This window comes from Canis aureus, chromosome 21, assembly GCF_053574225.1.
Source record: "Canis aureus isolate CA01 chromosome 21, VMU_Caureus_v.1.0, whole genome shotgun sequence".
NCBI lineage: Eukaryota > Metazoa > Chordata > Mammalia > Carnivora > Canidae > Canis > Canis aureus.
Genome location: NC_135631.1, coordinates 54,499,454 through 54,522,642, shown reverse-complemented (window position 1 = coordinate 54,522,642; position 23,189 = coordinate 54,499,454). Strand labels below are relative to the sequence as shown.

At 56.7% G+C, this 23,189-nt stretch overlaps 1 protein-coding gene across 6 annotated transcripts in view; it reads right to left on the bottom strand.

The window, feature by feature from the left end:
- The window catches only part of DDC (dopa decarboxylase), a 74,267-nt gene that overhangs the window by 18,493 nt on the left and 32,585 nt on the right, over nucleotides 1-23,189 (bottom strand). For all 6 annotated transcript variants that reach the window (XM_077864174.1, XM_077864171.1, XM_077864172.1 and 3 more), the window contains exons 7-9: nucleotides 12,601-12,667; nucleotides 8,572-8,666; nucleotides 3,825-3,892 (exon numbers count right to left, since the gene is read on the bottom strand). In XM_077864174.1, coding sequence (XP_077720300.1) covers nucleotides 3,825-3,892; nucleotides 8,572-8,666; nucleotides 12,601-12,667 — 230 coding nt within the window. The remainder of the gene's footprint in view (nucleotides 1-3,824; nucleotides 3,893-8,571; nucleotides 8,667-12,600; nucleotides 12,668-23,189) is intronic.

Genomic DNA, 23,189 nt, shown 5'->3' with positions numbered 1-23,189 from the left:
TGAGCCGCCTAGGCCCCCTACTCTGTGTGAGTTTCTAAAACTTCATTGCGTTGCCATTACCCATTTATGGCTCTGGCCTGGAGAGCTGTGTGCCCATGAGCAGACCCCGTTGCCTCATCCCTAAAACAGGGATGACAGTTCCTACCCCTGCCTTGCGGTCGTACGACGATCACCCTTGAAGCGTGCACGCTCCCGGGGCTGGCGCCCACCTGGGCACAGAGCCAGGTGGCCTCAGGACTGAGAGTGGAAGTCAGCGGGGCTGTGCCAGGCCAGCAGGCGGGTCTGCTCAGCCTCGCAACTGTCGCCTACACAAACGGTGCTGCGTGGGCTCTCATTAACTAGTGAGACATTAAAAAGCTGCACATATCTGTAAAAACGCCAGTTTTAAACGTGGACAGCTGATTTAAAACAAATCTAAACCCACGTGGACCACTGGATTGACCTCCAGTGGCTTCCACTGTTGTGCACACGTCTGTCTCAGGGCCTTTGTATGGATGGTCTCCCCACCTGCACCCCAGCCAGGTTCCTGGACTCTTGCTCTATGACCTTGCATGGCCCTTCTTCAAATGCCATGTCACCCAGTGGGCCTTCCGTGACCTCTCTGCCTGCAACAATCAGGCAGTGAATGAATGGGGGGGCATGGAGGCATCTGCCCCACATGTTCCCCCCACCGTCCAGCTCCCGGGCACCTCCAAGCTTCTCACCTGAACCTCTGCCCTCTCTCTTCCTGAGCCTTCCCCCGCCGGGCCTCAACCGACATCGGTCTATACGTGATGTTATTTAGTTTCTCATTTTACTTGGGGTCTATTCCCTTTACTGGAAACTGTCCCAAGGCTGAGACTCTCCGAACTCGGACACTGTTCCGCCAGCGCCTCGGCTGTGCAGCTGCCCATGGGGTTCAGACAGCCGTGGGAGGAGCCTTCTGGAAGCAGGGTGATGCTAAGTGTCGTCGCTGCCAAGACAAGAGAGCGACCAACCAACTGGCGGGGGGGTGTTGGGGTAGAATGAGATCGGAATAAAACCTGGGGGATCCCTGGGTGGCTCAACGGTTTGGTGCCTGCCTTTGGCCCAGGGCATGATCCTGGAGTCCCGGGATCGAGTCCCACATCAGGATCCTTGCATGGAGCCTGCTTCTCCCTCTGCCTGAGTCTCTGCCTCTGTGTGTGTGTGTGTGTGTGTGTGTGTGTGTCTCATAAATAAATGAATAAAATCTTTTTAAAAATTAAAAAAAAAAAGAAAGAATAAAACCTGAGTTTGACAAGAATCGAATAGGCCAGCCAGAAAGTAGGTGGCACAATTAAGTTTGTAGGGTTGATAATAAGCTGACCCGGCTTAAATCCCTAAATGTCAGGCCAATGGTTTTATCTAGTCCTTTGCTGTCAGCGTTGTCATGCACTGAGCTGTGTCCCCCTCCCCAAAATCCGTATGCCGGAGCCCTAACCCCCAGGACCTCAGGATGTGACCGTCTGTGGACACGGGGTCTTTAAAGAGGCAACATAAGTGAAAACGAGGTCGTATGCCCGGGCGCTAAGCCAGTGTGACCAGCGTGTGGCCAGTGTCCTTACACGAAGATGACACACGCTCAGAAGAAAGGCCAAGTGAGGACACAGGAGGGACACCACGGCGGTCTGTCTGCACACCCGGCAGAGGCGTCCGCAGAAACCAGTGCTGTCCGCACCTTGGCCTCTCGTGTCCAGCCTCCAGAATCATGAGGATATAAGGCTCCGGAGTTTAAGCCACGGGGCGTGCGGCACTTTGTCGCAGCCGCCCGAGCGCAGTGCCTGACACAGCAGACAGCGGCCGTCTATGCTGAAAGGCAAATCCTCCAACATCAGAGTCTGGCAACAAGTCCTCCGTGTTTGTGAAGTCACAGGGTGAACCCCGGGGCTTGGGGGAGGACGGATTTCCCCACATGCGCGAAATCACCCGAAAATCCAGGACAAGCACTCTGTCCGGGACACAGAAAGCGCCGTCTCTGTGCTCAGAATGTGACGCAGGCGGGCGGCTGCTCCAGCACTGACTCCTCATCTCCCCTGCCCCCCAGTAACCGAGTGCCCTGCTCTGAAGCAGCTCACGCTGGGGGCTGCCCTGACACGTGACACTGACTTTCATTCAGCAGGCGTCAAGCCTCACCTCTGCCCCCGCCCCGTGACGTGACCTCAGCCCTGCGTCTCTCCCGCACGTCCCTTCCACTTTGCCAGGTTTCCCTGGGCGGGCTGCTGCCCGAGCTGAACGCAGGGTCCTGCTGGCAGCCCCGGTCCCACCGCGCCCGGCGAAGGGCTCCGTCCCTTCTCAGCCCTGCCACGGACAGAGCCGTCCTCCCCCATCCCTAACATGCCCTGGCTTTTCGGGCCCAAGGCCAGGACGCCACATTTCTGTATCCATCCTTAGTATGTCTCAACGTTACATCACAGACCATGACCCTGAATGCTTGCCCCTGAGATCGGGACCTGAGCTGAGATCAGAGTCAGACCCTTAACCGACTGAGCCACCCGGGTGCCCCTAAACATCTACATCTGATATTATGATTTTGCCCAGGTAACGAGTGAAATGTCCGGGTGCGCCACGGGCCCTCTGTCCAGACCACGGGGCAGCCCTCCCAGGCCCCGCCAGCTGGCACTGAGGCCACCACCCCTCCCAAAATGAAGCAGGCAGCCCCCCCCCCCCCCCCGGCCCCAGCCGTGCACCAGCGCCGTTCCAGGGACCCACAATCTGACCAAACACACCAGCAGGATAGAATTACACTTCAGTCCCAATGAAAGCCGGAAAAAAAAGGGGGGGGGGACTTCTAACACACCGTGTGAGCCACTCCTCGCGTGCTCCACTTTAAATAAAATAGGTGAACGCAGCCGCAAGAATAGACAAGGATACTGACCTCCGTACAGGCCATACTTGCACGGATCCCTGCTAGTATTTCGGATGAAGCTGCATCTGGAATGCCCACACCCGAAGGGGCTTTGAAATCACCTACCAAAGTCTGGGTCGGAGGCTGACAGAAAAGAATTGATTTGGACCGAGTTTTTAGTAAAGCGCTGAAGATGTGATTTTTTTTTTTTTTTTTTTGAAGATATGATTTTTACCGAAGGAGCATCCATCTGGGCACTCAGGAAACCGGGAGAACAGACTGGTTGGGGCGGGTACGGACTCCGTCCTTCACCTCTCGGGTGTGAGAAACCATTCATTCACTCACACGCCCAAGTCTGCACAAAATTCATGCAAAGCCCCCAAGTGTTAAGGTCGATTAACCTCCTTCCTCCCGCAATGAACGCACAGATCCGGTTCCCACCGTTCCCACACTGCTCCCAAAGATCCCTCTTCCTTCAAACACGGTCTGCGTGGTGGGGGGTCATCCGCGTACGTTCCTGAATTGTTTCTCTTGCTCTGAATATAACCTACGTGATGGTGGCTCTGCTGTTAAGAATTTTCAGGGAACTGTGTGGGAAACAGGACTACTCTTATTTTTCCTTAGCAAATGCTTTCGAGCCCTTGGGCTTAGAGTCATGAAACATCAAAGAATAAAAACGCAGAAGCCACCGGATTAGAAACACGCCCTGAAATTTCCTTGCGTCCTCTTTGTTCAAGCTGGTGAGATGGAGCAACCGAGTTCTCGCGCCCATACGCTGCTGTACTGTGTTCTGGTCCACAGTTTCCTACGGGGCAAGACTTAGCACGAATCCCCACTTCGGGAGGCAGGGAGGCAGCAGGCAGAGGACGACGCGCCCCGCAGTGACGGTGTCCGCCCCGCCAGGCTTCCTCCCCGCGAACCCCCCCTTGTGAAGTGCAGTGGGCGCAGGGCTGGACGTCTAGCTGGTGGGGAGACTCACCACATGGCAGAGCAGTCAAAGTTCACCAGCAGCCATTTGTGGGGATTGAAGTTAAACGAATCTGCAAACTGCCGAGGAACAGGGACAACAAAGAGAAGACATCTCAGTTACGAACGTCTCGCCGTAAACAAGACCCCCTACACGACGAAGGGCAATCTGTTTTCTCGGGAGTAAGACCGCGCCGAGGGACGGGAGCTGAGGCCATGGGGCACGGGGGCAGGAGCAGCTGGGGAGGCCCAGGCTCCGGACCTCGCTGGGCCTCTCTGTACTCATGGCCTTTTTTGTTTGTTTTTAAAAAATCTATTTATTTATTCACGAGACACACACACACACACAGAGAGGCAGAGACACAGGCAGAGGGAGATGCAGGCTCCATGCGGGGAGCCCGACATGGGACTCGATCCCAGGACCCAAGGGTCATGCCCTGAGCCGAAGGCAGGTGCCCAACTGTGGAGCCCCCCGGGTGCCCCTCTATTCATTTTCAAGTGGGAACAATGCATCACAGCTCAGGAACGCACAGCGCTGATGAGAGGTGGTTCGGGGCCGAAGCACAAAGCAAGAAGGACAGTTTAACAGTCAGCACACCCGAGGTTTGACCCCAGCTCAACAGCCTCCTGCACTGTTTGCAAATTTGCATAGACCCGACTGGGAATGTTTGCTTTCTGGAGAAATGGTGGCATCCCAGGCCCGAACCCCTCCACCCAGCCCCTGCCACGGAGCACGCTCCCCACTTCCAAGGCTGGGCCGTGGCTGCTGCTGGTCTGTGGGTGTACAGATCTGCAGGTGGGAGCCGGCCAGCTGGGTGGGTGGTGGTGGTCCTAGGGGCCACGGTGACGGCTACTGATGCTCAGGAGCTTGCGGTGAAGTCGGAAGATCCGGCCAGAGGGCAATCGCTCGGGTGCAATGTGAAAACAAGCATCACGTAGCCATGACTAGGCAGGCTTGCTGCTTGGAGGAGGAGGACGGGGACTCGCCCAGTCGGGCCAGAGGTGCCTGCAGAGGGCACCCCACAGAACTGGGCAAGGCACGAGCCCCCCACCTCCCCCGGGGCATGAAGGCCTCCAGCCTGCTCGCAGTCCTCGGGATCGCAGTGTACCCAGGACAGGTCAGGACATAAGCTTTGTTGGAAGAGCCCCCGATTTGGCCTTAGCGCTCCTACTGTCCGGCCATGTGCCCTCGGTGGGATGAGTCCAGGGCAGATGAAGGAGCTGCCGGCGTAGGCAGCGTCGATGTGCAGCCACATGTCCTCCTTGTTACCTGAAATCCAGAGGAGTCCAGGAGAACGTATATATGAGGGACTAGACTGAGCTAATCTAGAACTTTCCTGTTAACACCGCCCTTTATTTCTGTGTTCATCCTAATTCAGTGTAGGGCTTTCACGTTTGAAGCAGGCGGATATGAGGACCTTGCATAATTCAAAACATGGGGAACCCGAATATGCAATCCTAGGGCGACGCCAAGGGAGGATGAGGAGAGCTGCTGTCCTGCGAGTCCCAGCAGCAACAGGGACACGGCTCACATCTGGGGGACTCTCCTGCCCTGGAGCCACACGAGTCCCTACTCAAAATAACTGGGACAATTCACCGCGCTCCCTTCTCTCGTAACATGGGATGTTATCGATATTTTATGTCGTACACTTTCAAATTTGCACAGTCTGGACTCATGTACAATGTATGTACCTTTCAAACCACTAGACCCTTTGGAATAATCACACGGGAATTCCCGTGTACCCTGGAGGAAATTGTAGCGACCAGGCCTACGGGACCCTTTCTGCCTGCACCTTCCCCCAAGTTCACGTGCTAGCGAAGTTCTCAGCATACACACATCATCGTAAGCGACAGGAGGCTGGAAACATCACTCCTAACCTACAGCCATCGGGATCACCCCGATTTTTATTTAATTGGTTGGCTTCTTTATTACCACTGATGCAACAAGCAATGACTCTTCCCACATACCTAAACATTTTCTTCTTTCTTTTTAAAGACAATATCCACACTCATTGCACACCTATCAGCAACGGGCTCCCATCTTTCTGGAAGACAGCGCGTAGCAACTGCAAACAACAGGCTTTAGCTCGTCGATTTTAGGGGCTGCCCTATTTCCAAGCAGAAAATAAGATTTCAACAACCAAGACCGGCCAAGGAGGGCACTTGGCATCTCCACGGAGCTCTCCCGAGGGGTGCGCTCTTATATTCTTCAAAACGCGTGCCCAGGTTGGTCCCCCGGCTGCTGAGCAGGACCCGGGTCCAGCTGGAGGCCCAGGGGGGCAGCCAGGGGTGGGCGCCCCGCCACCAGGGAGACATCTGCTCGGCCGACTGCAGCCTCGCGCGTCAGCCCGCTCCGGGGGAGCAGATTCATTTCCTTCCAGGTTTCGATAAGAGCAGTTTTGAGAAGGAGACGGGAAATGACAACGAGTTTCATTTGTTGATAAAAGGAGACAAAATGTGAAAGAAGAGCCTTGTTTGCCGAGAATTTTATTAGTTCCCTCCCAGCGGGGCTGGTCTGTTTAATCGCCTTTCATTACCCAACTGCTGTGTGCTCTTCCTGCCGCCAGAGAGAAGGGTTCTTATCTCCGGGCTGGGGACACAGCAGGATATTGCAACCCCGTTATCTGACCAGTTGGGCAGCAAGGCTCTCGCTGGGCGAGGAACAATGCAGGAGCCGGGGAAATGACTCACATCGGCTATGAGATCCTGTCTGCTGTTGATAGGATCTTGCTCCAGGGCCTGGCGCTGCGGTGGCCTGACAGTTAGCTGCCCCTTAGGAAAGCCGAAACCCCCAGGTCCTGGGATTGTGGGGAGGAGCGGGGTGGTGGGAGAAGACTGTGCAACCCCTAACCTGACACTGGGGACAGGCCACACGCACCCCCGGCGAAGGCTTTGCCCTCCATCCCCGGGGTCCGGGGGCGGCCCCTCCTGCTCACATGCCCCATCTCTGTAAAACGAGTCATTTGTATGGTGTGGAGGTTTCGCCCTCGAGACACCCACGGGCCCAGCTCCCGGCAGCAAGCTGCAGAGTGCGGGTGTTAGCACGCTTACCGGAACCTCTCACACGCCACAGCCCCCCTCCCTGACATTCACGGGGGCCTCGGAAGCCCCACTCGCCACCCCCTCCCCAGCACTAAGCCGAGGGCTGGGCGTGTGCGCAGGGATCCACAAGCAATTACCATGTGAGTAGTGAATAAATGCACGGATGGGGTGGAGAGACGGAGCGGAGTGCTGCTTCACTTATCAGCAACCAGCGGACATCCTTCGCTAGGACAGGAATATTTGCATCTGCACCTGACGCCGCATCTCTGGTATTACAGCGTCACGAGCATCCGAACGAGCAATAAGTAAATCGACGGGCAGCATGACACGAGAGCGGGGGGACGCCCGGCCTCGTGGGTGGGATCCTTCTATCGCCCTTCAGCGCGGCGGCAGGGACAGTCCCTGAACCCCCCGCCCCGCCAGATGCTGCTTTCAATTCAATTAACTCCTGCAACCCGCAGCCCCCGCTCGGAGGAGATGTCATTACTAAAGCCACTCTGTGAGGTGTACAGATGACACCGGCCCGCCCGCAGGGGCACGGCTCGTCCCCGGGGAAAGCTGGCGTTCACACAGTCCTCTACTGCCAGTGGCCGCACCTCGAACCCCTGCACCGCGTGTGGCCCGGGGTCCCACGAAAGCCTTTTGCCTCCGAGCATAGAGTCAAGGCCGTGGCTCCTCTGCTCACGATCTCCCTCCCCTGGGCTCACTGCTAAGTCTATGTCTCTGGACCCTGTATCGTGTCTGCAACTAAGTTCCTGGACAGGAGGAGCATCCTGCCCCGTGAGCTGCCACCGGCGGCGGCCAAGTGGGCGGCCCGACTTGGGTCTGAGATGGCCCGTCCGGACCAGCCCAGGTCGCCGTCTCCCCGCATCACGTCTGCACCACACCACCCTCTGCAGCCCAGGGGGAGCACAGTACTGGTCGAGAGCTTTGACGACTATTTCTCAGAAGCAGCAGGTATCTTAGTGGGTGTTACGTGCCGCCCATTTCAGACTCCAAAAGCGGTAAAGGACGTGCAAACGCACCTGTGCCCGCTGGTTCAATATCTATTAAAATAATACCCCACGGAGCGGCGTGGTCCGAACACGCATTCCTATTCCTACTGAACCAGATCGCATAGAACTGCAGGTTGGTTTGACCCATTACCTCCGGATCCGAAAGGCATTAAGATTTTACTTTCTTCCTAAATATTTCCCCACAGTTTTATGAGCTAAGATGCAGGCTGCCGTGAGAACTCCACCCGGGACTTGTGCCGGCGGAAAAAATAGCTGCGAAAATCAGTGTGTTTGCAGAAGGCAGGTTGTATGACTGAGCAGATTCTCAATCCCCCTTATTAGGAAATCTGATTTCTGCTAATCAAAGAATTTGTTTGGCATTGCCGAAACGAAGCACAGCAGTGACAGATGGAATGTCCCAGCCACGGCAGAAGAAGTCACTGATAACATAAGACTTTTAAGCAAGGATAGGATTAAAGATAGGAGGGGGCGCCTGGGTGGCTCAATGGGTTGGGTGGCCGACTCTTGGGGATGGAGCCCCATCGAGCTCCAGGCTCCGCATGGAGTCGGCCTGTGGATTCTCTGTCTCTCTGCCTCTGCCCTTCCCCAAAATAGATACATGCATACACACACGTTTAAAAAAAAAAAAAACCAAAAAAAATAAAAATAAAAAAAATAAAAACCCAAACCGACGATCTTATTCAAGATAAAGAGCGCACCCACCTCTACTCCGTTCAGAAGATGCCGGAACTCCGGGCAGATGAAGGAGCTGCCCGCGTAGGCAGCATCGATATGCAGCCACATGTCCTCCTTGTTACCTGAAATCCAGAGGTGACTCGTGAGCTCCCCTCCGGGACGCGGGAGCCTGATGATCGCCCCGTCCCACCCAGTGCTCTTCCTGGGAAAGGCCCATCAAAAGCCTTTGTTCTCGATTCGGGCCCCCGGCAGGCCCTGGGGTCTGAAGGCTGTGAGGCTGAGCACAGAGGCGGTGAGCTGGCCCCAGACCACGCCGGCCCAGGCCGGGGCCCAGGAGGGCGCGTGTAGAAGATGAGGAAATGGGATTGGCCGCCCTGCTTGACCCCAAGGTGGACACTCAGGCTCTAAGGGGCCGTGTGCGCCGTCCCTCGGGGCGCCTCGTCCACACTTCATTCCAGCGGCACCACCTTTCCCTCCTTCCCGCATGTCACCCACGGGGAATTGGCTGCGATTCTCCAGGCTAACCCGTCCTCACACCCTGCCCCCCAGAGCCGCCGGGGAGCTCCCACGGCCCCTGTGACTTCTCTCCGCCTGCCCCCTGCCCCACCTCCACGCCATCGTACTCAACACATCCTGGCTTATTTCATGCTACCTGCGACCATCCCGGGCTCCTTCGTGAACATGATTTCTGCTTTCCACGTGCCCCGGAATTGCCTGGCAGGAAAGGGCCAGGCCTTCCCGTGCGGGTGGAAGAAGGGGCACGAGGGACCCGAAGCACGCTTTACGGGGCTGCGGGCCTCTGTGGCGCCGTCCTCCTGGCCCCGCGGGGCCCCGCGTGGGTGGGGCCGTGAGCCCGCAAGAACCCGCAGCCTCCAGGCAACGGGGCGTCTCTGCTCAAATAGCACAGCTCGGCCCCGCTCCCACGGCCACGGTCCCCATGCTGCAGGGGCCTCCCGCTGTGGCTCGGTGCGCCGCGGGCCTGGGCACCCCAGGGGCAGCCACGGGGCAGACGGCAAAGCGCAGGGCCAGGCTGTGCTCTCCGCAGGGCCGTCCGGGCCGCCCCCGACCACCGGTCAGGAAACTCGGTTTTCTGTTAGAGGCTCTTCAGAGGATCGAGACTGTGGTGTCTGTTGGGTTCGGGACTGCGGAGGGAAGGGGTGACACAGAGCAGGGCCCCGGGGCCTGGACGGGCAGACGGGTCAGGAAGGAGGAAGGGGAACGGGTTCCAGAGGCATGAGGGTTCCCATTCAGCCCTCATCCTCGTGAGAGACCCCCGAGCCACCCATGCTGGCCGGGGCCCCCCCAGGACACGTGCAGGACTGCGGGTCGGAATCCACGGCCTCACGCAGGGGACGGAATGACACCAGCCCTGGGACTCCTGCACTCGGGAATGTGTAGGGGCCGCGGAGAAGGTGGAAAAGACAGGGGCACACGGGGGAAGGGGTGCAGCGGGGCCTTGACTTTACTTCGGAAAAGCCCTGGCCTTTGCCCTGCTCCCGGGAGGTGACCTCTCGCCCCTGGAGTCCCCGCCGGAGAGGGTCCTTTCCCGCCTGGCTCTTTGGCTCCAAACAGTGAGACAGCCTGACTAATGCCGGTGGCTGCGGGCCCCAGGCCACCTGACCTCGTGCGACCCGGGGACGGCAGGTGCCAGCTGGGCTCCCCCGAGGAGCTGGAGGCCGCGGGTCGGCCCGGCGGCCAGCACGTGGCTGACGCCCCATCACCCTCTGAGGCCACAGGCCCGGTGAGCTTCCGCGGTGCTGGGTGTCGTCATAGCGGGGCGAGCTAGCCACCCACGGACCTTCCCCCGTCTGCCCTGCACCTGTGCCCGCTGCAATACCCCGTACCCCTGAGGGGCTTCCAGGGAGTCCTGTAAGTCCTTCTGGTGGATCATCGGACCCGAGGTGGTTCCGGAAAGTGCTGGAAGCGAGGGCGGTGCTTGAGGGACTGTGACCCTTCCTGCGCCCCCCTCCTGAGCACCCCGGTGCCGCCGGGCGGGGCTCAGGCTGCCCTGTGCGCCCCGCTCCCCTTCCGCCCTCCCTGGGGCCCCACACTCTGCCTCCCACTGTCACACCTGCCTGTCGCCTTCAATGACCTGCTTTCTGCATCCCTTCCTCGCTCCAGTATAACCTACAGGAAACCTCCCTAGACCCATCCTAGTGGACCGCGGGGGACCTCGTTTTAAAACTACCCCAAAAGAAAACCTCTTTTCCTAAAGCAGCAGTTTGGGGACAACCACCTTCCGGCGCCCCCGACTTTGCTGAATCACGGTGGACGCGTCAGGGACTGAATCGTGTCGACGGTGTGTTCCAGTCACAGCACCGGGCGAGGTCAGCTCAGGCTCCCGGGCAGCCCCGTCTGACGCCATCTGACATCGTGGACCACAGAGTGAGTGGCGACCGTCGAGGACCCGGTGTCAGAGGGGGCGGAGCGGGCGGCCCGGGGCTTATGGGCAGGTGCCGGCCTCCTGACCATGACAGTGTCACCCGCAGTAAATATGATGTGGACATGAACCTCACGTAGGGACTGAGGCCGTGAGCGGCGGGGCTGTGGCTCTGCGGCTGTCGGGCCCCTCAGTCGGCCCACACCGGCCCCTGTGTCTGCACCAAACCCTCCTGGAGCTCGCGGTCCCTGCGACCCCAGACCCAGGGGGCAGGGGGGCTCCAGGACCGCGGGACAGCCTGAGCCGGGCCCCCACCTGCCGTGGGCGGAGAGCACGGGCCTCCCAGGCTGTCATCCGGCTGGCGGAGGCCCGGAGCTCGGCCGCGGGGCTGCGTGGGCCCTGCCCTGCCAAGGCGCCCCTAAACCCCAGAGCCCTGGGATATCCAGTTCCCGGCCCGACATCTGAGCCGCAGGAGCGCCAAGCCGCTGGGCCGGGCACGTTTGCAGCCTGCGGGGTGACGCCCCGGCCACGGGCCTCAGCCACCGGCTGTCACCCGCCTGCCCCTGGCTGCACATGAACCTGCACGAACCGGCACATCCGTGCCCGCGGCGCCCGTCCCGAGGGTCGCACGATCTCTGTGCATCTGCCGCCCTCTGCACGGCCCAGTGAGGGAAGCTCCGGTGTCCGACCCTGGCGCCGTACAGATGGGGACACGACGCCGGGGACAGGACGGCCCACAGCCGAGGTGGTGGGGCTGGGCCCCAAGCAGGTGCAACCACACAGCCCGACGCTGCTGCTGCGGGGGACCCCATGGGGGAGGGACGCGGACAGGCCGGGACCGGTGTCCGCAGGTGGTGTCTCACACCAGCTACAGGGATGGGGGCTGAGGTCTGAACAGCCCCATTGTCGGGGCAGCGGAGGGAGGGGGCGCTGGGCCCTGAGGCCGGGAACAAGGCCGGGGAGGGGGCCGGGAACCTGCACCCCCTCCCCAGGGCAAAGCCCCTGCCACGAAACCCCTCCCAGGCCTGCACTGAAGAAGAAACTTTGGAAACATGGGCCTTACGCACGGCCCGCCTTGGGGATCCTCTGAACCCCCTCCCTGGGACCCCCCTGCCATGTGCTTGATGGAGGCGGGAGGGTCGAGTGGCCCCGGAGGCACAGCAGCAGATTCCCCCGAGGAATCCGGGGTCTGGGTGTCCCTGGCTTTAGGGCGTGAGGTCACGTGCTTCTTGACGGTCACCTCAGAAGCCTCGGCCGCTTCCTCCGAAGCCGGTAACCGACCTGACTCTGGCCCGATTCGCTCAGGGGGCCCTGAGCCCTGCGACCCTGGGGCCCGGCTGCGCCCCGTGGGAGACTCCTTCCTTCCGGACGGCGCGTCGGGCCGGCTGAGCTCCACTGGTCCACGGAAGCCGGGGTCTGAGTTTGCGGACTTGACGCTAATGAAATCTGTGCCGGTGCGAATATAGGAGTCGGGGCAAGCATCGGATCGTGGGGTCACCCGTGTTAGCGTCCCTCGCGTCCTCCCCCGGCCGGCACTGCATCCTGCATGGTCGCGGTGTTACCTTGCCTAAGTGAACGGCTAATGCCCTGACAGAGGACGGGCCCCGAGAGGAAGGTCCACGGGAGCTTCCCGTGCCGAGAACATTTTGCAGAAGAAAATTCAGCCGGATACTTACAGATAGGACCCACTTCTAACAGATTGTCGAATGAGCAGCAGGACGTGGTCCCCAGTGTGGCCACCACCTGGAAAGTAAAAAGCAGACCTGTTTTAGGGTCGACGGCCCCGGGAGTCACCGTGGAACCTCTGCACGCACCCCTGCAGCCCCCGGGCGGGCCCTGAGCCTCGGAGGTGCAGCCGGGTGGGTGCCCGCCGGGTGCCCGCCCGCTGGAGACGGGGTCTGTGCACGCCGGTCCCGTCCCTGCACGGAAGCTTCCCGACGGGTGCAGAGAAACATCCGCCGGCGGGAACCAGGCTGGACGTTGGGAGCAGTGCTCGCCCAGGACTGACGTGCCGAGGGCTGAGGGGCGGGGAGGGCGGACGGTGTGTCCCGGGCCTGCTTCCCTGACCGAAGCACGGAGGTCAACCAGCGACAGCAGGTCCTTGCTACAGTGCAGGGGGGCGCGGAGCCTGCCTGGTTGGCGCGTGTGGGCAGAGGTGCCAAGAGCACCTGCCCACACCTGCCCTGGAACAGCACCGCGGGCGGCTCAGAGACCCCTGGGCTTTGACCAGGAGTCCCACCCGCTGGCTCTGCTCTGCGGCCCATCCTCCGAACAGCCCCACTCCCAGGGGAGCTTCAGGCCTCAAAAGAGGAAGGTTTGGGCAGCCCGGGGGGCGCAGCGGTTTAGAGCCTGCCTTCGGCCCAGGGCGTGATCCTGGAGACCCGGGATCAAGTTCCGCGTCGGGGTCCCTGCATGGAGCCTGCTTCTCCCTCTGCCTGGGTCTCTGCCCCCCTCTCTCTCTATGTCTCTCATGCATAAATAGATAAAATATTAAAAAAATAAAAAAAGAGGAAGGTTTGCTCCAAGCACACTCATGAGAAGGCCTCACAGACCCTGAAAACAATTCCTAAAGGTGCGTTTTGAGATGTCGTTGGGCACCGTCGGTCACACGAGTGGGAAAGCCTGCCTGGCCTACGCCCGCACCTGCTATCTGAGCGCGTCGTGAGGCAGAGAGGGAGCGGGTGCCGTCCGACCGGTGGGTGTCCCCCCCCGACACGGGGCTCCCCGGCCCGGGAGCTCCAGAATGCAGGTCTCGCGTCTGAGCTCCCGGCATTGCGGGGAATGCGGAACTTGGCTGCATGTGGAATCGGGGCTGAAACCTATTTGCCGAACGCAGACTCTCTCCGAAGTGATCAAAAAGCTCGTGGTGTTTACAAGAGCGAGGGGCCTGACCGATTCCCGATGCCAGGGCCATCTGGATAACGCTGTTTCTCCCTCGCTGGGACAAGAGTGTGAATTTTCATTCCACGTGAGTGGAGAATTCGATTCTGATTTTTACTGAGCCCCCACTAGGACCCCGGCGGCGCCACGGCGCCCTGAGAGCAGAGGTGAAGAGGCGAGGGCTGGAGACCCACGCAGTCTGGTAAACCTGAGCACCTGGCCGAGGCCCGTCTGGCTCTGCGTCACCAGGACCACCTGCATTTGCCTGGAGCCCCCGGTGCCCTCGCAGAGAAGGTCCAAGCAAGCGCTCCTGCAGGAGTGCCAGCATCGTGCCCGCCCGCGGCTGGCTCAGCGGGCCAGCCTGGCTCTCCGTGGACACGGTCGCCTGGGGCCAGAGCTGGCGGAACTCAAGGTGGCCGTGGGGTGTGAGCAGGGGAGCCGGGCCCCGACGGGCTACTCTCAGGCCGGGCAGGAGCATTGTGTCGAAATTGTTTTTTTAAAGATTCTATTTATTTATTTGACACAGAGACAGAGAGAGAACCTAAGCAGGGGCAGCAGCAGTGGGAGAAGGAAAAGCAGGCTCCTGGCTGAGCCCGACGCGGGACTCGATCCCAGGACCCTGAGAGCATGACCAGAGCTGAAGGGAGAAGGCTCACCGACTGAGCCCCCAGGCGCCCCTGAATGTTGCATCGTGACTCAGCTACAGCGAAGCTGCCGGGTTGGGAGCCGCCTGCCAGTGGGGAGATGGCTGGTGTCATGGCCACGCAGGAGGGACAGGCGGCACCCCGAGGGCCACGCAGGGAGGGACAGGCTGCGCCCCCAGGGCCACGCAGGGAGGGACAGGCTGCGCCCCCAGGGCCACGCAGGGAGGGACAGGCTGCGCCCCCAGGGCCACGCAGGGAGGGACAGGCTGCGCCCCCAGGGCCACGCAGGGAGGCGCCCGACCTGGCAGCCTTGGAGCCAGAGGTGCAGGAGGCAGGAGCATGAGAGGCAGGGGAGCAGTGGAGGGGCAGCTGCTTTGCATAAACTCCACAGGCTTTGGGGCAAGGGACGGTCCCTCGTGGCCTTGGCTGTGGGGGTCGCGGCCCGGAGCCCCACGGAGGAGACTTGGGGTGCGGGCCGGATGGGCGGGTTTGCTGAGAAGCAGGCCATCCCCCGTCTCCCGCCCGGGCCAGTCCTGGGGGGACAGCCAAGCCTCAGGAATACAGGAAAGGAAAACGCAGGATGGACCCGCTCACACTTAGGCCGCATCCTTGGGGCAAAAGCCGCAGGTTGGAGGCCCAGCTCCTGCTTTTCCTTTTGGCAGGTCTGGAGGCCTCAGGCGTCGGCATCCCCTCCCTCCACACCCCGCGTGCCTCCCCTGCACCAGCATCTCGGCGCCACTCCCAGGGACGAGGTGATTTTCCTCTGGTATTTGCAATTTCTTCCCAATTTATAACTGAATAGTGAGATGCTTCGTCGGAGGCACCTGGCTCAGTAGGTACAACCTGTGACTCTTAGGACACTTCGCCTGCGTCACTAAAGGAATAGCAAAAAAAAAAAAGTACAGGGAAAGACCACGGAGTGACTCATCCATCTTACCACTGGCTTGTAGTTTATTTTCTCAATTTCAACGATTTCTTAAGAAAGACCTTTCTATTGCTTACATGTCCCTTCAACGTCCTATAATGTTCCTCAATTTCTAACTGAAATAAATGCACTTTGTGTTCTTAAGACTACACGTGTACTAAGCGTCCTCTCGTTAAAATTACTTTCCACCTACGAACGTGCGCACAGGAAAGGTCCCAATATTGCCCAATATTAACACTGCCTGTCTCTCGAGACTAGTTTTGCATCTCATACACGCACCCTCACTTTCCAGTTCTGCGTACTGAGCCTGGAGCGTCTCTGTAAAGACCGTAAGAGCCCGCCTTGTCATCGGCCCCGGCTCAGTGGAGGGCCACGCAGGGGACGGGTCCCAAGCACCCACCCAGCCCCGTCTGGGGCTTCTCTGTGTGTGGCGCCCGACGGGCTGGACAGGTTTACTATCTGTGCTCTGCAGTTGACTTAAGTGAGACCCTGGGGGTGGCTTTGTCCTGCCAGGTGAGGACAGAGCCCAGCGCCTGGGCCAGGCCCGGGCCCTTCGGCTGAGCCTGCCAGGGGCCCGGGCTGTCAGCGGGTGCGTGTTCTAGGTGCCGTGGGCAGCTTGTTCTAATTCTCAGAAGCTTCTTTCCAAAAAATAAAATAAATAAAATGAATAAAATAAAATAAAATAAAATAATAAAAAATTTAAAAATTTAAAAAAATTAAAAAAGAAAAAAGAAAAAAAGAAGCTTCTTTCCAGCCCTGCACCTGCTGCGCTCCAGGCTCTGATTACCCCGGCTAAGCGCACTGACGCTAACCTGATTTGGGCTGGGCTGCGGGGCCATAATCACATTTGTGCCGGGGGAGGGAGCGCGGGGACGGGGCCTGCAGCTCGGCCGCTGCCCAGACGCCGTCCCTCCTGCCTGCCTGCCGCACCGCCCACACGCACCCCGCGGCCGCTGCCCTCTGGCCCGGGCCTGACCTTATGAAGTCGGCTCCAGGGGCGGCCAGCCGGCCCCGGGAGGGAGGGCAGCTCTTCCAAGCCCCCCACAGGTCCGAGGAGGGGCTGAGATTCACCTGTCCTGGTTCCAACTTGCCAAATGGGCCCCTCGCTCTCTGCCGAGGGCCTTGGATTCCGGGATGTCTGCGACCCCTCAGGCAGTGGGGCCCCATCTCGGAACCGTGCAGGCAGCTGTGTCTCCCAGAACTATGACTAGATTCAGTTTCAACGGAGCCAGTGGGCGGCGTGTCCACGTGTGAAGCTGCCGCCCCTCTCGGCTGGGCCTGGCCTCCCTCTCTGGCTCCAGGGTCCCCGGCTGAGGAACCCGCGGAAGATGAACATCCTGCACGTCCTCCAACACGCGCGACCTCTCAGGTCCCTGTGCCGTGCCCTCCTCTCTTCTTCAACCGGAAAGGCCCTGTGGCCACGAGCGCTGCCCAAGGACCCTCCAGGACCTCCGCCGGCCCCCCACCCCGCCCTGTGCATGCACGCTGCTCACCAGACAGCGCCAACACCGGGCAACGCGAGTCTCCCCAGCGGGCACCGTCCCCTGAGGAGGAGGCCGATGCCCCCCGAGTCCCTGGGGCCCAGCACGCGTGGATGGGCTGTCAGCCTTCCCCGCGCTCTGGCACAGGGGCTGGTCCGGGGTCCATTGTGTAAAACGTCACAGCTTTCCCCCAACGGTTGCTGGAATCTCGCTATTTAGGGCAACACTCCGACGGTGGCACACCCACCGGGGGCCCAACCTACCAATGCTAACGTGGTTGGTTCCTCCCGCCCACAAGCGGTCCTATCCTCAATACCTGCCTCCCTCCTTCTTACTGGCTTCTCGACCGCGTATGAACACACCCAGGGCTCGCTTCTGCACACCCCACGTTGCCCCAGCGTCGCAGGCCCTGCCCGTGCTCTCCTGGCCCCCTTACACTTGAATCCCCGCCCCCATCCTCACTCCCACGTGGGCCCTGGGCAATCCGAATTCAAACCCCTGCCGCTCCTGTAGAGCCAGTGGGGCACCGAGGGATCCTGAGCCCCCGGGCGGCGTGGCTTCAGCTCCCGGTCCGGCTCCCTCCCACCCGCGGTCTCTCCCTCTCCTTCCTCCCGGGGCTCCTCTCTCCCAACGCTTCTTCATCAGTCGGTGTTCTCTCCCAGACCCGGGAGGCTGCACGTGCATTCCAGCAACCCCGGGACCACCCGAACTCCGGGGACCCGCACCTGCTTCGGGTGCAGGCCTCCCCTCCCCTGGGAACTCGGCTGTCTCGGGGGCTTCCCTACTTCGACGGGCAGACCTTCAGCTCCTGCAAAGCTGTGCTCAGCCCGCCCGCCGTGTCCCACGCCCTGCTGCTCCGGTCTCTGGGCTCTCGGGTCTCATGGCTCAGGCGTGGACTGGGTCACCACCAAGTTCGGGAAGTCCTCCCGCGCTCCCACCTCGCCTCCTGCTCTGGTTGGCCACCACTTCCTCCGTGAATGCCTCTTGAATCCATTTCTTCTCTTCATACCCATCGCCACCCTCATCCTCCACCAGTCGCCAGACTGTTTCATCCCCTGCTTCTCATCTCGCCTCCCACTCCCGTCTGCTACCCTAACCACCTGCCAGTGATTGTTAACATTAATCATGTTTTCCCGCCTCCCCATGCGGGCGATGGATGACTTTTACATCCCAACATACTCCTGCGGGCAAAGTCAGACTTGGCTGGAACTCCATTTTTCAGATGAGGAATGGTCTAGGGTTAAGTCACGACCCCTGCCAGTGTCGGGGGTTAGTTGCTAAGGACTGTGTGTCATGGTTGGGGGATGAGTGACAGGCCACGGGAAGGACAGCAGCTCCATCACCCCACCCCTGCCCAGGTGAAGCCACTCCAGTGTGCCCTGTTGTTTGTATAGGGCAATTGGAATTGGTGCCCAGTGGGGACAGTCACTCAGATTTAGGCCTGTATAATCACGGACCAATGGCCAAAAGCATGCTTCCCACCACGCTCCCTGTGCCAGGCTTCATCCCAGCCTGTGCCCCTCGGTCACCAGAGGGGCTTCCGAAAATACAAATCAGATCATGTCTCTTTTCTGCTTAAAACTCCTTTAATGACCACACATTGCTCCTAGGGAGAAGCCCGCCTTCTCGTGCTGGTCCCTGTGTGACCCCCTCACCACGACCTCCTACATCCCTCCATTCACTCATGCTCCAGGCAGTAAAGACCCTCAAAGCTTCTAAGACGTCCCATTTGCTGTCTCCCTGCCCTGCTGTGGACAGCAGTGCAACATGGTGGACCTTTGGGATCACATCCTGGTGCACCTGCCAGCCTCGTGGCCCTAGCAACTTCTGAGACTCTTAGCACTTCGGATTCCTGGGATACCATCTATTTTCATTGCTATCTCCTTTCCTGGGAGTGCTTTGCCCAAATAGCCCTGCTACCCGCCCCTTGGCCTGCAGCCCTCACTCTTTCCAGACTGTGGCTCCTGCAGCCACTCTTCCCTGATCCCCGCATCCCCATGGTGGGAACTGCTGGGTTGCTTGTGTCACTGATCACACTGCACCTGCCGTACATGACCATTCACTTAGTGTCTCTGTCAAACCAATAAGATCCTGGAGGGCCCGCTGGCCCAGCATGCAGCAGGTACTCAATAAATGTTTGTCGACTAAATGAATGACCAAGTGAATGAACTTGCAACTGTTGCATATCCAATCACGATAAGTTTTGAAATACAACAAGTGGAGGCACCTGGCACCTGCTGCTAAGACCATGAATTTGCCCACCATTTTTGTGAGAGCCCGCTAACAAGGGTTGGTGCCTCCCAATAACACATGTAAAACGTCCCAACAAAGCCTTTGGCCACTCTGAAATGCCTGCAAATTCGCAGGCACAGAGTAGCGGCCATCAGGAAATGCTATGCAGCCTCTGACATCCCACCACTGAATCATGAGCACCTGCGTTGATGGGTCTTCCTTTGTGTAGAAACATGAATAAATGATGAATGTGCATGTGTTTTCAACATGACATTCTATTAAAAAGTATTTAAATAAAGACAATAATGTTTATTTTCTAATGATTCCTGAGGGTCAATCTCCCCCTGCTCCATCCCTAAAACTTTCTGCATCTTTATATTAGTTAATCCATGCATTTAGATTTCCACCAAAGACAAAGAAAAAAAGCACTAGGAAAGATGAGAGCTTTTGACTGGTAAGAAAACATCCTGGGTGAAGAGAATCAGATTGTTCAGTAGAACCCAGTTTTTCAGTATTGTGGTTATAAGACATGCAAACCTAGTGAATCATGAAGCTAGATATATATTTAACCTTAATTAAAATATAAATTCTAATGTAAATGAAGGCTTAAATTCTAAGGAAGGAGCACACAAATAGGCAAAAGGGATAACAAATAATAATACATCATTCTCCCTCTTACCATATCACTGCCATTAGAACAACTGGACATTCACACGCAAAAAAAAAAAAAAAAAAAAAAACACACAAAAACTGAATCTGGACACAGACCTTACACCATTCATAACAATTAGCTCAAAGTGGCTCACAGACCGAAATGCAAAATGCAAAACTATAAAACTCCTAAAAGATAACACACAAGAAAATCTATACCCTCTTGGGTGTGAGGATGAATTTGTAGCTACAATACCAAAGGCATGATCCATGAAAGAAAAAAATTGGTAAAATGGACTTGAGTACAATTAAAATCTTATGCTTTGTGAGAGACATAAGAGGGAATGAAAAGTTACCCACTGGAGGGAATCCCTGGGTGGCTCAGCGGTTTAGCGCCTGCCTTTGGCCCAGGATATGATCCTGGAGTCCCAGGATCGAGTCCCACATCGGGCTCCCTGCATGGAGCCTGCTTCCCCCTCTGCATGTGTCTCTGCCTCTCTCTCTCTGTGTTTTTCATGAATAAATAAATAAATAAAATCTTTAAAAAAAAAAAAAAGAAAAGTTACCCACTGGAGAATACATTTGCAAAATACAACTCTTGATAAAGGACTAGTATTGGGGATCCCTGGGTGACTCAGCGGTTTAGCAGCTGCCTTTGGCCCAGGGCACGATCCTGGAGACCCGGGATCAAGTCCTGCATCGGGCTCCCGGCATAGAGCCTGCTTCTCCCTCCTCCTGTGTCTCTGCCTCTCTCTCTCTCTCTCTCTCTCTCTCTCTCTCTCTCTCTGTGTCTATCATAAATAAATAAATAAATCTTAAAAAAATAAATAAAATAAAGGACTAGTATCTAAAGCATAAAAAGTTCTCAAATCCAACAATAATGGAATACACAATCCAACTAAAACACAGACAAAAGACCTGAACCTCATCAAAGAAAATATTCAAATGTCAAATAAGCCTATGGCGAGACCTTCACAGCACGCATCATTAGGGGATCCTAAATGAAAACAACATTTAGATGCTGCCACACATGCATCTGAAGGGCTGAAATCGAAAACCCTGCAACACCAAATGCTGGGGCAGCTGTGGGGAGGTAGGAACTCTGATTCATAGCTGCTAGAAATGCAAAACGCTACCGCTGCTTTGGAAGAGAGCCTGGCAGTTTCTCACAGAACTAAGCTCTCTCTTACCCCGTGATCTGCACGTGTTCCAGTTCATTTACTGAAACAAGTTGAAAAGTTACGTCACACAAAAACCTGCCCATGAGTGTTCACAGCACTTTTTAAATAATTGCCGATGCTTAGAAACAACCAAGATGTCTGTGACAGTGTGATTTCTACGAACAAATCTATATTTGGTCTTTGTCACCATTTCTGGCACAGAGCTCCGAAGACCCTTGGCATTTCCTAAGCACTGACGGCCATAGAGGTGCCGTCTGTCATGTTAACGAGGTGACTTTTGAAAAGCTGGGAGGTCACCTACGGATGCTGACTAGCTGCCAAGGGAATGGAACTTATTACTAGAGTATTGGTACAGTAAGCTCTACCCCTGACCTCCAGGCAGGGGAGGGGGCTGAAGATTGAGTTCAATCACCAGTAAGCAATGATTCAATCAAACGTGCCTGTATAATGAAGTCTCCATAAAAACCCCCAAAGGGGTTTGCAGAGCTTCAGGGCTGGTGAACAAATGGAGATCTGGGGAGAGTGGCACAGGAGAGGACATGGAAGCCCAGTGCCCCTTCCCCAGACCTGGCCCCAAGCATCCCTGTGAGTGGGGAAGGCAGGGACCCATCTGGTTGTTCCTGAGTTATAACCTTTTATAACAAACCAGTGACCTAGCAAGTAAATGTGGATCTGAGTCCTGTGAGCGTCTCTAACAAAGTAATCAAACCCGACAATGGGGCTCATTGGGATTTCTGATCTATAGCAGTGGATCGGGTGACAACTTGGAGTTACAAATGGCAAGTGAAGTGGGGTGGGGCAATCTGGTAGGACTGAAACCTTGGCCTGTGGGATCTAATGCTGTCTCCAGGTAAATAGTATCAGAGTGGACTTCATTGCTTGGTGGGACTGGAAGACCATGTGCCATAAGCTGGTACAAAATCTTAATGTTCTTTGACAGGTACATCCAGAGAATGGAATACTATTCAGTGATTTTTTTTTTTTTTTTTTTAAAGAGATACAGGGACACCTGAGTGGTTTCATCAATTGAGCATCTGACTCTTGGTTCAGGTCATGATTCCATGGGTTGTGGGATCAAGCCCCGCATCAAGCCCCAAGCTCAGCAGGAGTCTGCTTGGACATTCCCTCTCCCTCTGCCCCTTCCCTCACTCTCTTTATCTCTCAAATAAATAACCCTTTAAGAAAAAGAGAGAGAGAGAGAGAGAGAAAGAGAGAGAGAGAAGAAGCTATAAAGACCCTGGAAAACAGGGAAGAATCTTAAATGCATGATGCTAAGTGAAAGAAGCCAATCCCAAAAGGCTACATGCTATACGACTATAACTCTATGACTTTTGGGACAAAGTAAAACTATGGAGACGGTGAAAAGATCAGTCATTGCTAGGGGTTGCGGGCGGGGGAAACAGCTGGTATACAGGGTTTTTACATCAGGGAAACTATTCAGTATGACATTGAAATGGTGTATACATGCCATTAGACACTAGTCAAAACCCGTAGAAACAACAGTGCAGAGTGAACCCTCATATAACCTACGGAGTTTAGGAATAATGACGTATCGTACTGGTGTGTTAATTAGAACAAATGTACCACAGTACTGCAAGATGGCAATCACAGGAGAAACTATGGGGTAAGGCGTGGCGGGGTATCTGGGAACCCACTGTACTTTCTGCTCATTTTTCTTTACACCTACAATTGCCCTACATACCGTTGACTAGTTTAAAAAAAAAAAAAAAAACTGACTCTGCCCATGCAATCCAAAATGTGTGAAGGACAAGAAGACGCATTTCGCTGACAAGGATATATGGCTGGCAAAAAAACACATGGAAAGACGTTCGACGTCATTAGTCATGGGGGAAATGTGAATGAAGGCATCCCTACTCTCCTATCAAAACACCTAAAATTTACAAATACCAAATGCCAGGGAAGATGCAAAGAGCCTGAATGTCTCATGCATCCCTCATGGGAACGGTAACTCGTGCAGCCACTCTGGAAAAGAATTTGACGGTTTCTTTTTAAAAAAAAGTAAGCATACAACTAGCATGTGACACTCAATTGGGTGCTCAGGAATTTTATCCCAGGAAAAGGAAAATACAGGTTCGTCCAAATATGTGTACTTGAAGTTTCATGAAGTTTTACTCGTTATTTGTATTTTTTTGGGGCGGGGGGGGGCGGGGGGAATCTTTATTTGTAATTGCCCAAACCTGGAAACAACTATGATGTCTTCAGTAGGTAAATAGTTAAACGGGCTGTGGCACAAGGAATGTGGCACTAAAT